Source organism: Dromiciops gliroides, chromosome 1 (genome assembly GCF_019393635.1).
Source record: "Dromiciops gliroides isolate mDroGli1 chromosome 1, mDroGli1.pri, whole genome shotgun sequence".
Classification (NCBI taxonomy): domain Eukaryota; kingdom Metazoa; phylum Chordata; class Mammalia; order Microbiotheria; family Microbiotheriidae; genus Dromiciops; species Dromiciops gliroides.
Window position 1 is genome coordinate 601,437,912 of NC_057861.1, and position 12,868 is coordinate 601,450,779.

At 46.0% G+C, this 12,868-nt stretch overlaps 1 protein-coding gene across 2 annotated transcripts; it reads left to right on the plus strand.

The window, feature by feature from the left end:
* Positions 1-9,093: 9,093 nt before the first annotated feature.
* On the plus strand, positions 9,094-12,667 carry RPP25L (ribonuclease P/MRP subunit p25 like). 2 transcript variants are annotated; one of them, XM_043979080.1, is made up of 2 exons: positions 9,094-9,198; positions 11,735-12,667. In XM_043979080.1, exon 2 carries the CDS (start codon positions 11,761-11,763, stop codon positions 12,313-12,315), a length of 555 nt encoding a protein of 184 aa, XP_043835015.1. In that variant the 5' UTR covers positions 9,094-9,198; positions 11,735-11,760; the 3' UTR covers positions 12,316-12,667. The 2 variants fall into 2 exon arrangements, with proteins under 2 accessions (XP_043835015.1, XP_043835016.1); XM_043979081.1 differs by lacking the exon at positions 9,094-9,198 and adding an exon at positions 9,275-9,495.
* The last annotated feature ends 201 nt before the right edge of the window (positions 12,668-12,868 follow it).

A 12,868-nucleotide genomic window follows, 5' to 3' on the forward strand; every position in this document is an offset into this window, starting at 1 on the left:
ATTCAACAACAAATAATAAGCACCCATTATGTGCTGGATCCAACAGACAACCAATACAACCAGTATTACATTGCATAAGGGCATTAGGAAGGTGCAAAGCAAAGAGCCTAGGGAAATCCAAGGGACTTCATTACTGACCAGGGCGGTAAGGACAACCTCCCTAGGTGAAGTAGTATTTGAGGAGGACTTGAAATGATAGGTAGGAATGCAAAAGATAGATAAATGGAGGTAAAGTATTGCAGACAGGGAACATTGTGAGCACTGAGGTGGGAGTAGAGAGTCTGGTGTGGGGAGCTGGGCAGAGACTAGGCAGTCTGGAGCAGTCAAAGAGAAGAAAATTATAAGACAAACCTAGAAAGGTAAGGCCTTGAATGCTTGACAAATTCAAACTGGACTTGGTAGATGATTGGGGAAGCCCTAAAGATTTTGGAGCAGAGGAAGAAGAAATCTTTTATTTATTTATGTATTTATTTATCTATCTATCCATTCATTCATTCACTCACTCACTCACTCATTTATTTATTTATTTATTCATTCATTCATTTATTTTTGGTGAGGCAATTGGGGTTAAGCGACTTGCCCAGGGTCACACAGCTAGTAAGTGTTAAGTTTCTGAGGCCAGATTTGAACTCAGGCCCTCCTGACTCCAGGGCCGGTGCTCTATCCACTGAGCCACCTAGCTGACCTAGCTGCCCCAGGAATAATAAATCTTTATAAAATATTCTGGCAGTAATACAAAGGATGGATTGGAATTAGGATAGAGTCAATACTATAAAATATTACTAGATTATAGCCATGGTCTAAGCAGGTGTTAGTGAGGTCTTATATTATGGTAGTAGTCATGGGAATAGAGAGGTGGGCTTGGAGTTCTAGGAGGGTTAAGGATGGGAGCTGGTCAAATTGTTCTGGTGTAAGTAGGGGGCAGCAGAGACCCTGGGTGGTCAGAGGATGCACTTGTAGAAAGAGGCATGGCAGAAGGCTGAGAGGAAGGAGGGGGCTGTGAGATAATTCATGTGGAGGTGCCACTAGCTGGAAATCCCCCTGGGAGGACCAATTATTTGGTTTTTGCCCTTTGACCTGAATGTCAGAAAAGCAGCTGAATGATGTTGATTTAGAGGAAGAGTAATTGAACTGAGAAGCATGTTCCTTCTGTTTTCTTTCCAAGTTCTCTCTACTACCATTATCCAATGTTATAACAATAATAGCTAGTACTTACATAGCACCTGTTATTTGCCAGATATTATGCTAAGCACTTTACTAAAATTATCTCATTGGATCCCCACAATCACCATAGGAGGTGGGTACAATTGTTATCCCCACTTTACAGATTCAGAAACTAAGGCAGAAAGAGGTTAAGTGATTTGCCCAGGGTCACACGACTGGGAAGTGTCTGAAGGTGGATTTGAACCCCGGTCTTTTCTAAGTCCAGGCCCAGCATTCTATCTACTGCATCACCTTAGCAACAATCTAAAGCTGGGCTGTTATTGTTTCAGTCAGCAGTCCTGGGTCTGTTCTTTGAGATTTGATCAGATCTTCCTCTTCCTGAACTTTGGTTTTCCTTCCTTTTTAAGAGAGAAGCAAGCATTCACTGAACTAGTATATACTGAAGTCACGCCGCCCCCCCCCATCTATACACTGTGCCTGTCCCTACATATTATCTCAATTGATCCTCACCCACCATCATCTCCATGCACAGACTTGTGAGAATCAGGTGAAAAAAATGTATGTAAAGTGCCTGGCAAACTTGAGCACTATAGAAAAGTCAGCTATTATTATATTCTTCATAAATGCATTTTACAGATGAGGAAACTATCAGAGAAGTGAAGTGACTTGCCCAAGACCACACAGTAAGTGGCAGAGGTGACCAGACCTCAGGTCTTCTAATTCCAAGTCACTTCTCCTACTATCCACCGACGCATCACCTCTTGACAAGGGCCTGAGCATCAGTGCTGTGAGAGGTTAGAGGAAGGGGAGAGACCCAGTTTCCCCATGGAGATCAGGAGAGAAGGGGAGCCTGTCTAGTCTCAAACATATTATCTGTTCAATCTCTCCAAAGGCCAGAAATGGGAAAAGGGGAGGAAACCTCATTAACCTATTAATCTAATGGGAGCAGCAATCCTCAGAGGCCTGAGTGCCTCCTGGTGTGTGTGTCTGTGTGTCTGTAGGATCCTTAACCTTGGGGAACTCACATGTGCGATGGTGGACTAAAAAGGACAAAGGCAAATGAACAAGAGGGGAGAAAACTCTAGCTGTGATTTACTGCATCCCCTAGTGTCCCAGTCAGACAACATGCCGTTATTGACATCGTGTCTTTATTGACAGTGTGACTTTATTGACACTGTGACTGAGAAACAAAATGACTTCAACAATCCAACCACAAAAAGCGATGGGGACTGGGGGGAGGGACAGGACAGAGCAAAAGAACATATACTTTGGGGGAGCTCAGTCTGGTTAGGGACTCTGGAATTTTATTTGAGATAACCAGCTGTAACCTGTCAGTGTGTGTGTGTGTACTTGAAGCCAGAGGAACAAAGACAGTAAATACTGTAGGAGCTTGGGTTATTTCACCCAGAACCTTGAATTCTCAAGTCAAAATTCATTTTTATTTATTTGAATTTAGGGCAGACATACATTGACCAATGAAATCCTAAATCCAGTCCTTGTCTCTATACACTGAACTCATGTTCATGTTTTGGGTCGGCAAGGAGGATGAAAAATTAACCAGCTCTGCCCTCTCCTGTTAGACTGACCTTCTGAAATTTCCACCTTGATCAAGTCACCACCCCAGTCGGGGAACCTCCAGTGTGGTCTCACCCGACCTCGTGATACATTTCAAAATCTTTTGCCTGGCATTCAATGCCCTCTAAGCAATGGCTCCCACCCACCTTTCCAGCCTCATTTCTCACTGTCCACCTCTGTACTTGCCAAGCTTGATTACTAACCTGAACCTATCTCATGTTTTCCTACCTGGCACTTTGTCTCACCTATTTTTATTTATTTATTTTTTTGATGAAGCAAGTGGGGTTAAGTGACTTGTCCAGGGTCACACAGCTAGTAAGTATCAAGTGTCTGAGATCAGATTTGAACTCAGATCCTCCTGAACCCAGGGCCAGTGCTCTATCCACTTCACCACCTAGCTGCCCCTCACCTCATTTTATATGCATAAAAATACCCTCCAGCCTCATCTATCTCTGCCTATTGAAATTGTATCCATCCTTCAAATGCTGCCCACTCTGTGAGACCTCACCAGTCACCCAAGTCGGAAATAGTTTCTCTCCCCACTGATGAAGGTCTCTTATAACACATTGTATTGTGGTCATTTGTGCCCTTACCTTTTTCTCAGAATCAGCTTCCCTAGGACAAGGCCTATATAGCCTCATATAGTTTTGTGTTCCCACAGGACCTGTGTAATAACCTTCCTCCCACACACAGTAGTAGGAGCTGGGTAATCGAGGGCACTCTGGAAGGGCAAATATGGAGAGATGGGAATAAAAATGGCATCTTCCTGGCATGGTGAGGGGACTGGCCTGGGATGAGTGGAGGAGAGCTTGGCTCTTTTCTCCTTCTTCCAGCTCAGAGGGATGTAAAGGATGGAGAGAAGTTTATGTTCCATGGGGTCCACCATCCCCCACCCTGTCTGATTGCAAGTAGCTTAGCTTTCTTGTGGTCCTCACTCTGAGGGAATGGAATCAGCTTGTGTGAATAACACAAGCACACCCAAGCTCAAAAGTGGAGGGCGTTTCCTCAGATTCTCGTCCCTGATGTAGAAGATTCTGAAATCATAACTTTCCACTCTCATGTTCAGCCTCTTCATCAGGAACAATCCTGGGGAACAAAGCCACTGTTTGCTACTTCTGTATGGATCTAGAGAGAGTGCTGGGCTTGGAGTCAGGAAGACTCATCTATCTGAGTTCAAATGAGGCCTCAGACACTTGCTGGCTGCATGACCCTGGGCAAGTCACTTCACCCTGTTTGCCTCAGTTTCCTCCAGCCATGAGCTGGAGAAGGAAATGGTGAACCACTCTAGTATCTCTGCCAAGAAAATGGGGTCCTGAAGAGTCAGACACAACCCAAAAAATGACCGAACAATAACAATAGGTCATTATGGAATAATTGATCTAGTCCTTACCTCCAAGAAGCTGGACTTAAGTGTTGGGGAGATAAAGCCTGCATTGTCCTGAGGAAAGAGATAATCTCTGCCCTTGAGGAACTTCTAAATAAATTGGGGGAGGGGGGGACAGCTGCGGGGGAAACAACATAATATGGTCTGAGAAAGAGGAACAAGAATGTTAAACTGAGTTGCATAATAATAATAGCTAACATTTACATGGTGTTCACTATTTGCCAAGCACAGTGTCATGCACTTTACAATTATTATCTCATGTGATCCTCACAAGCTTGGGAGGTTAGGTGCTACTATTATTCCCATTTTACAGATGAAGAAACTGAAGCAACAGATTACATGATTTGCCCAGGGTCACACAGCTAGGAAGTGGCTGAGGTCGAATTTGAATTCAGGTCTTCCTGACTCCTGGCCTGGCACTCTATCCACTAGCCTACTTTGATGTTGCAAACCTGGGTTACTAGAAGCATGGTGGTGCCACTAATGGCAATAGGAAAGTTTGGAGAAGGATGGATTTAGGGACAAGGTTAATTCCATTTGGGACATGTTGGGTTTTAGATAGCCATGGATGTATACATATATGGGTGTGTATGTGTATATATCTATATCTCTCTATGTATATATCTCGCTCTATCTCTATCTATGGATATATGGATTGTGATAAAATAATGGGATTTGGCAGATACTCATAGGCTCACCTGGAAATTAATCTAAACTGATTGAATTAAGTGAGAGTGATTGACTGCTGATTAGCCTGCTTCAAGTTAATTAGATTGTAACCACACCTGGCTGTTCCTTAAGGAGGTGTTGTTCTCAGAAGCTAAGGACTTTGAACTCAACATGAGACCACCTTCAGGTCCAGTGAACCAATGGATTTGGATGATGCTAACCAATCAGTTTGAAATAGTGTGTAAGGACCGCCTCTGCTCCAGACCTATAACAAGCTTCCACACCCAGTTTGAGAGAGTTCATGGTTGAAGCAGGTTCATGGTAGAGGACTTGAGGAAGAATCAGACCAGGCTGGAACTCTAGGCTAGATAGGCCTTTTCTTAACTCCACGTGTTCTCTTTTCTCTAATATCTAGTATGCTTTAATAAATGCTTAATGTCCAAAGACTGGTGCTAAAGCTTCTAATTTAAGGCAACCACACATTAGATTTTTTAGACATCACAGTTAGATTTTAAACATCACAGGATATAGGCAAAGCTATCCAGCAGGGAACTGGTAATGAAAGGCTAGAGTTTAGGAAAGAGATAAGGGCTGGAATTTTAGACTTTGGAGTAGATGTGTGGATTTTTCTCCCACAGAAATGTGATATTTGATTTCATGCGAACAGATACGATCTCCATGAATGAAAAGCATTTATTAAGTACTTATTATTTGCTAAATACTATGCTCCAAGAATGAGTGAATGAATGGGTGAAAAGCAGTTAACTGCTTACTAAGTGCCAAGCACTGTGCTCCAAGAATGACTGAATAATTGAATGAATGAAAAGCATTTATTAAGTGCATACTATGTACCAAGCACTGTATTAAGTTCTGGGGGTACAAAGTAAGATAGTCCCTGCCGGGGCAGCTAGGTGGCGCAGTGGATAGAGCACTGGCCCTGGATCCAGGAGGACCTGAGTTCAAATCCAGCCTCAGACACTTGACACTTACTAGCTGTGTAACCTTGGACAAATCGCTTAACCCCAATTGCCTCAGACACACACACACACACACACACACACACACACACACACACACACACACACACACAAGATAGTCCCTGCCCTTAAGAAGCTTATATTCTAATGGGGGAGAGTGGTAGACCAGGGAAGGGAGTTAGAATCTGGGAAGTCCAAAACACAGTGAGGAGAGCAATGCAGTACATTAACAAGCCTCCCCCAGACACTGATGGTAATAGTAATTTGATTACAGTTCTCAGAGAGGTGGAAAAGGGCAAGGGAAGGGACTGAGGATGCATTAGTATCCAGAGGAAATGGCCCGGGTGAAGATGGGGGCTGTGGTTCCAGAGAGTGACTTAGTTCCTCCCAGGTCTGGCCTCTGGTGGGGCAACAGAAGCAGATTTGGAGGTTGGAGCAACAGGAGCAGAGAGGTAGAGAGAAAACCTGTGAGGGTAGAAAGGAAAAAGAAGAGGGTTTAGAACAGACACTTGGCTGACAATCCAGCAAAGGAGACTCCAAAGGAACTGCTAGGAGGAGAACCAGCTGAGAGCAGCGTCCAGATTACCCAACAATGACATCCAGGATGAGGGTGTGGTCAAATGGTGTAGAGGAGTCAAGAAGGGTAAGAATTGGGGAAAGGCCATTGGATTTACCAATTAAGATATGACTGGGGACTTTGGAAAGCATGGGTTCAGTTGAGTGTCAGGGTTTGAAGTCATTACAAGGGGGTGAAAAAGAAATTGTAGGTGAAGTCAATGAGTAGAGATTGCTATTTTAAAAAATGTTTTTAAGTTTCAAAGTTATTAGTTTGGTTGTGAGCTGGATAAAATAACTTGAGTGGGGATGGAAGATTCAGAGGAAGACTTTAAGAGTGGGGGATTAGCTGAGTATGTAAGCAACAGAGAAAGGGCTAGTGGAACAAAAAGAATAGAAAAGATATGCAGCATGTACCAAAAGTTTTGGTGCAGCTAGGCTTTAATGTGTTCAGAAGTAGAAATACTTCTACTCAAGAAAAAACCTTTGAAAAGCTAACATTTTAAAATATTGATTTATTTTTGTCAGTCTTTAAACTTTGAAAAAAACTTTCATCAGCTGCTCAGTGACTGAAAGGATTGCATTTGTAATCCTCATTTTAAAATCATCCAAAGAATGAGATTTCAATGCACATATGACATTATGACATGACCTCCACAACAAGAAAGGTCAATGGACATAGATTAGGTGACTGAGATAGGCAAACATGAGGATTTCCCTCCTCTTCTGATCCAAGTATCATCTAGAAACTCTCACATTGATTGCACAGTGACAGTGTACCTGACCTTGTTAAAATAAAAATGACATTCAAAATTCACAAAACTAAAGGCAAAAGAAATAAACTTTCAAATGATTTTTTGGGTAGATTTGTAGCATTGATATTTCTGGAGTTATTAAAACTTAAAACTGCACTAAGACTTTGGGGCCATCTTTTTAGATAAACTTCAAAATAATGACATTTTATTTGCTCTTGGGACCTTTTCCCATGTCTGAATGCTTAAGCAGATGGTATTGCTATTTTTAAAAATAGTGTGTATATTGTAGTAATTCTGCTATCCTTACTTACTCTGCATAGCTTACTTATGTCTTTCCACATTTTTTTGTATTTATATTTTTCATTTTTCCTGGTGCTAAAATATTTTATTACTAGGAAAAACTGCAATTTTTCTGTTATTCCCAAATCATTTGTGTCATGCATGGTTTCAAGTTGTTTTTTTTTTAATTATGAAATTTTAAAGCCACTATAAATATTTTTTAGGCATCCAGATGTCAGTCTTTGATCTGTGAATGTTCTAGAAAAGAAACAGCCCTTTCTAGTAACCTAGAGTTGGGCACTCTTTTTCCCTCTCCAGGCTGGCCCTGTCCAGGAACAATAGCAAGTGGCCCACAAGGTGGGCTGAAAGCTCCAGCCTCCATTCCCAGTGCATCTCCCTTTGGGTAGAGTCTCCCAGGTTGGGCATCGTTTCCAAGGCATCACCACTTCAGAGACAGCCACGTATGGTGCAATGAGCTGGGGAGACCTGGGATTGGTGGTGGTGGCATCGGTCTGGAAAGAGAGCAGAGTAATGGGAGTAAGGGGTAAACAAGTATCCATAGAGTCACCAGGATCACCCCTCCTCCCCAGTTATCCTTGACCATTTTCCTTCCCGCCCCCCCATATTAAATCAGTCCCAGCTCTATACACACCCACTAGCTGCGAGACTGAGCTAGTGACCCCCGATCTCTCAACTTCAGTTCTCTTACCCATAGGTTGGAATAATTGTGTAGACATAGGGGCCCTTAGCCTGGGATTGCTTCACTGACTTTTTCTTAATATTCTTATAATTGAATTGTTTTCTTTGTAATCCCCTGTATTTAGTTCATACATTAAAAAACCTTTTTCTGTGGATAAAGCATCAACCCTGGATTCAGGAGGACCTGAGTTCAAATCTAGCCTCAGACACTTGACACTTACTAGCTGTGTGGCCCTGGGCAAGTCATTTAACCCCCATTACCTTGCCCAAAACAAAATAAAACACTTTTTCTCAGGAGACCATGGCTGTGTCCACGTCCGTGGCCAAGGTGTCCAGACTGCCAAAAGGCTTCTTGGCTAAAAAAGATTAAGAGGACAGAGCTGGCCCCAGACCCGGGAGGCACAGGTTCAAGTCCCACCTCCTTCTGGGCAAGTGAACCTCTCCGAGCTCCCTGTAACTAGAAAGCATAGAGAAGGGGCTGAACTGCATGAGTAGAGGGAGTTTCCTCCTCTTGGAGGTCCCCTTCTCCCGGACGCAATTCAATTCAATAACTATTAAGCGCCTACAATGTGCTAAGCACCGATGGCATTAAATAGTCCCCAAAGGGACTTCCTAGGGTGGCCTCCCTAGGCAGTGGGCTGGGGGTCAGGTCGAGGTTCGGCTTTGGAGGGGCTGGCTAGGTGGAGGCTGGGTGTGCGCCGCCCCTGGAGTCCGATGTCTGGTGTTTTGTCGCCACCTGGCGCCCACGTGAAGGAATCCCCGCCGCTGACGCCGAAGGGGAGAACGCGGGGGGGAGGAGGGGGAGAAAGGTCCTGGGGGCACGGACTCCTTCCTCCCGCCCTCCGAGCTCCTCCCCCGGATTCACGCCGCGCCCACGCTCGAGCCTCAGTTTCTCCCTCTCAACGCAATAAGGGAACCTAGAATAGACCGGCCTATATCCGCAGCCTCTCCCCTCCCCTCCCGCGGAGGGGCGTGACCATGCGCCTCCAGGGGCGTGCCCTCCGCCGGGTGGGCGTGGTCTCTGCGCACACCCCGCCCTCCTGCTCGCGCGTCCCCGCGCCGCCGAACACGCGCCCGACCCGTCGCTCAGCCATCTTGATTTCCCAGCGTGAGAGGTCCCTGGCGGCGGAAGGAGGCGGAGGTGAGGGTTGGCTTAGGGGTGGGGGGTATGGGACGGGGCGGGCACTCTTAGAGCCCCCCTTCCGGGCGGACTCTTGGAGATTCCAGGCTGAGAAAGCACCCGGCTAGAGGCGCTTAGCGATCGCAACCGGGGACAAGTGGGCCCGGTGCCGGAGACGCTTAGAGATCCCGGCGGTGGGCGGAAAGAAAGAACGCTCAGAGACCCCGAGGGGCCCATCCGGAGGGTGGGCTGGAGAGCCTGGCAGCACCCCTCGGACCGTTACGGATGGCAGGGAGTGCTACCGGGGGGCAACGGGGGGTAAGAAAGGAAGAGCGCGGATAATCCACAGGTGGGCTTGGGGTGGGGGCGGGGTAGAAGCAGGAGCTGGGGCACCTCCCCCCCCTAGCTTCTTAGTCTCTTCAGACACGTGGAGGCATCTGCACCCGGTGCGGCACGAGGGCCTGTCCCAGGGTTTTATGGTTGAGGCTTCTCGAGGCCAGGTGGCACTTGAGCCGGGCCTTGAACGACGGGAAAGACCTGGGTGGAGGGGCAGGAGGGAGGGCAAGCACCAGCAGCTAAGCGGGAACAGCGTGAGCAAAGGCTCGGCCGGGAGGCGGGGATGGCCTGAACTTGCTGGGATCGCGGTTTGGGAGATGTAGCACTGGAAAGGATCCCGGCCGCGTCTTCGTTCTCTAGCGCAGTGGTTAGAGCCCTGTCTCCAAGAGGCTCCGGGGTTTTCCAGTCCTGAGCTCAAATCCCAGCCGCAGATAGATACTTACTAGCCGTGTGTCTCTGGGCGGGTCACTTTCCCTTTGCCTCGGTTTTCTCATCTGTAAAATGGGGGTATTAATCATAGCATCCACCTCACAGGGTTGTTGTGGGGATGGAATCGGATGAACTAATTTGTAAAAGCCCCTGGCACATACTATGCCACTTAATAAATGCTTCCTTCATTTTGCAGATGAAGAAATTGAAGACACAGAGAGGGGTTAAGTGACTTTCCTGGGGTCACAGATAGAAGGCAGGTGACAAGGCTGTGGTTCAGACCTAGGTCTTTCCAACTCCAGATTCAGTTTGTGAGGAGTGAAATGAGGCTAGAAAGTAAGCTTGGAATTGAAGCAGAGAGGGCCTTAAGTTGAGATATTTAGATAAACTTTTTGACATATTGATCATTGATCATTCTTTTAAGATAGTTGGGGGCAGAAAAGGGAAGGAAATTAAAATATTCACAATAAATATATTTTAGGAACTTTTACAGAACCAAAGTTACTTTGTTCATTTAGAAATGATTGTTTTGGTAATGGTCCACATTTCTTTTTATTTATTTATTTATTTATTGCTGCTTTGTGTGTGTATGTGGGTTTTTTTGTTTTGTTTTGTTTTGTTTTTTCGAGGAGTAATGAGGGTTAAGTGACTTGCCCAGAGTCACACAGCTAGTAAGTGTCAAGTATCTTAGGTCAGATTTGAACTCAGGTCCCCCTGAATCCAGGGCCAATGTTTTATCCACTGGGCCACCTAGCTGCCCCCTACCTTGTGTTTTTATATCACCTATATTCCCATTATTCCCCCTCCCCCTTAAAAGAGCTATCTATCCCTTACAACAGAGAATTTAAAAAACAAAGAAAAAACAGTCCCACAAACCCAACTCACATGTTAAAAAAAAATTGACATCTCCTTCAGTGTTCTACTGCCATATTCCCTCACCTCTGCAAAAAGGGGAAAGGTGCCTCCTCTGATCTTTTTCTCTAGGACTAAGCTTCGTGGGTAGCTCATATTTCTTATGTGGCTTTAAGGTTTCCAAAAAAGTGCTTGGCAAGGAAGTTATCCCTTTGCAGATGAGCAAACTGAAGCTCAGGCAGATTGTGTCTTTCCCTTTAGTCGTCACACACCTTGTGTCTTCCTCACAAAATTATGTTGGGTAAATTAGAGATTTGTTTGCCTGGTTTAAAAAAAAAATGGGAGGAGGCAAACAAAATGTTTCTAACGTTCCTTTTTTCAAAGTGTTTTCCTTTGGTTTTGTTTGTAATAATAGCTGTAAGGTTGCAGAGGGTTTTACATGTTATCCTATTTGAGCTTTATGAGTCTTTATGAGGTAGGTACCATTATTCTTTTTTTGCAGATGAGGAAACTAGGACCCAGACATGCCCAAGGTCACACAACTAGTAAGTGTCTGAGTCAGGATTTGAACCCAGGACTCCATGACTCCAAGTCCAGCAGGTGTGATACCATGATAGGGTATCACACCATGCTACCTCTACAGAGAGTTTTAAGCACCCCCTGCCTCTAATTCTATAGACATTGGGGAGTTATCCATTGCAAGTTCTTGAGAAGGCTTGTTAATCAGAAGGGCTTAAGGGCTTTGTCTTAAGGTCAATGGGCTTTTCTTTTAGGAAGATCCTGAACTAGGGGGAGACATTGCCCCTTTCTTCAGGGATACCCAGGGAGTTCTTACAGGGAGAGAACCCTTAAATCTCAGGGTACTCTGTACCCCCTTTCTGATATAGGGGTGCTTTGGACTTGGCCCTTGGGTACTATGCACTCACCTCTCCCTCTTTAGGCACAGTGAAGGTCTCTGGACCAGCCATGGAGAATTACCAGAAGGCGAGCTCTGTAGAGAAACCACTGGTCCCCCCAGTGCCAGGTCTGCCTCCAGATACCTTGGAAATGCGGGTCCGGGATGGCAGCAAGATCCGTAACCTCCTGGGCTTTGCATTGGGCCGGCTGGAAAGCGAATCCACCCGGCGAATAGTGTTCACTGGTGCAGGCCGTGCCACAGGCAAAGCTGTGACCTGTGCAGAGATCCTGAAGCGCCGCCTGCCTGGCCTGCACCAGCTCACCAAACTGCACTTCCAGCAGACAGAGGATGCCTGGGTCCCTGTAGTACCCGAGGCTGGTCTGGACCCACTTACTGTACGCCGTCATGTGCCAGCCGTGTGGCTTCTGCTCAGCAAGGACCCCCTGGACCCCAATGAGGGTGGCTACCAGCCCCCAGGTGCTCCTCCTGGTCTTGGACAACCTTTAGCCCGAACCCCCCCACATACCCCTCAGCTCAAGAGGCGGGGCCCCCGAGTCTCAGGGCATTGGCAGGGAGGTGGAGGTGGAGGTGGGGCCCAAGGAGAGACCCCCAGGAGGCCCTGACTTCCTGAGTGGAAAGGGGTCCAGAGCAGATTCTGAGGTGTTCCCATGCTGCATTTTTTTGGTCCAGTGTCTCCAGTCTCTGTTACATTGCTATTCCCTCTCAAATAACTGGTGGAAATGAACACGTGACTCGGGAACCAGCCAGATGGCTACTCTGAGGCTCTCTGTGTTTGGTCCAAGAGATTCTCAGCCTTTTCTTCCTCTCCCCATCTCCCTCTCTTTCCCCCAAGAGTGACACCAGTTTTATCAACCTCTTGCCACTATTAGATGATTCCTTGAACTGGAAATATAAGGTTATTTTCTCCAGGAAAGGAAGTGAGGAGTTAAGAATAAAAGTTCCATTTACACCATTTATAAAGCCCTTCTCTGTACCCAGCTGTGTGTGTGTGTGTGTGTGTATAAAAAGCACAGGGTGCTGCCCCTATTCCTAGTGCATTAAAGAGATAGAAGGCACACAGGAAACCCTACAGAACTGTGTGGTGAAAAGTGTGTCTGAGACTGTTTGAATATTGGGAGGGTAGTTTGGCCTGGGGTTGGTTAGGACCAGCTTCAA

Coding starts and splice junctions, on each gene's coding strand:
- RPP25L (XM_043979080.1), top strand. CDS start 11,761: ATGGAGAATTACCAGAAGGCGAGCTCTGTAGAGAAACCACTGGTCCCC.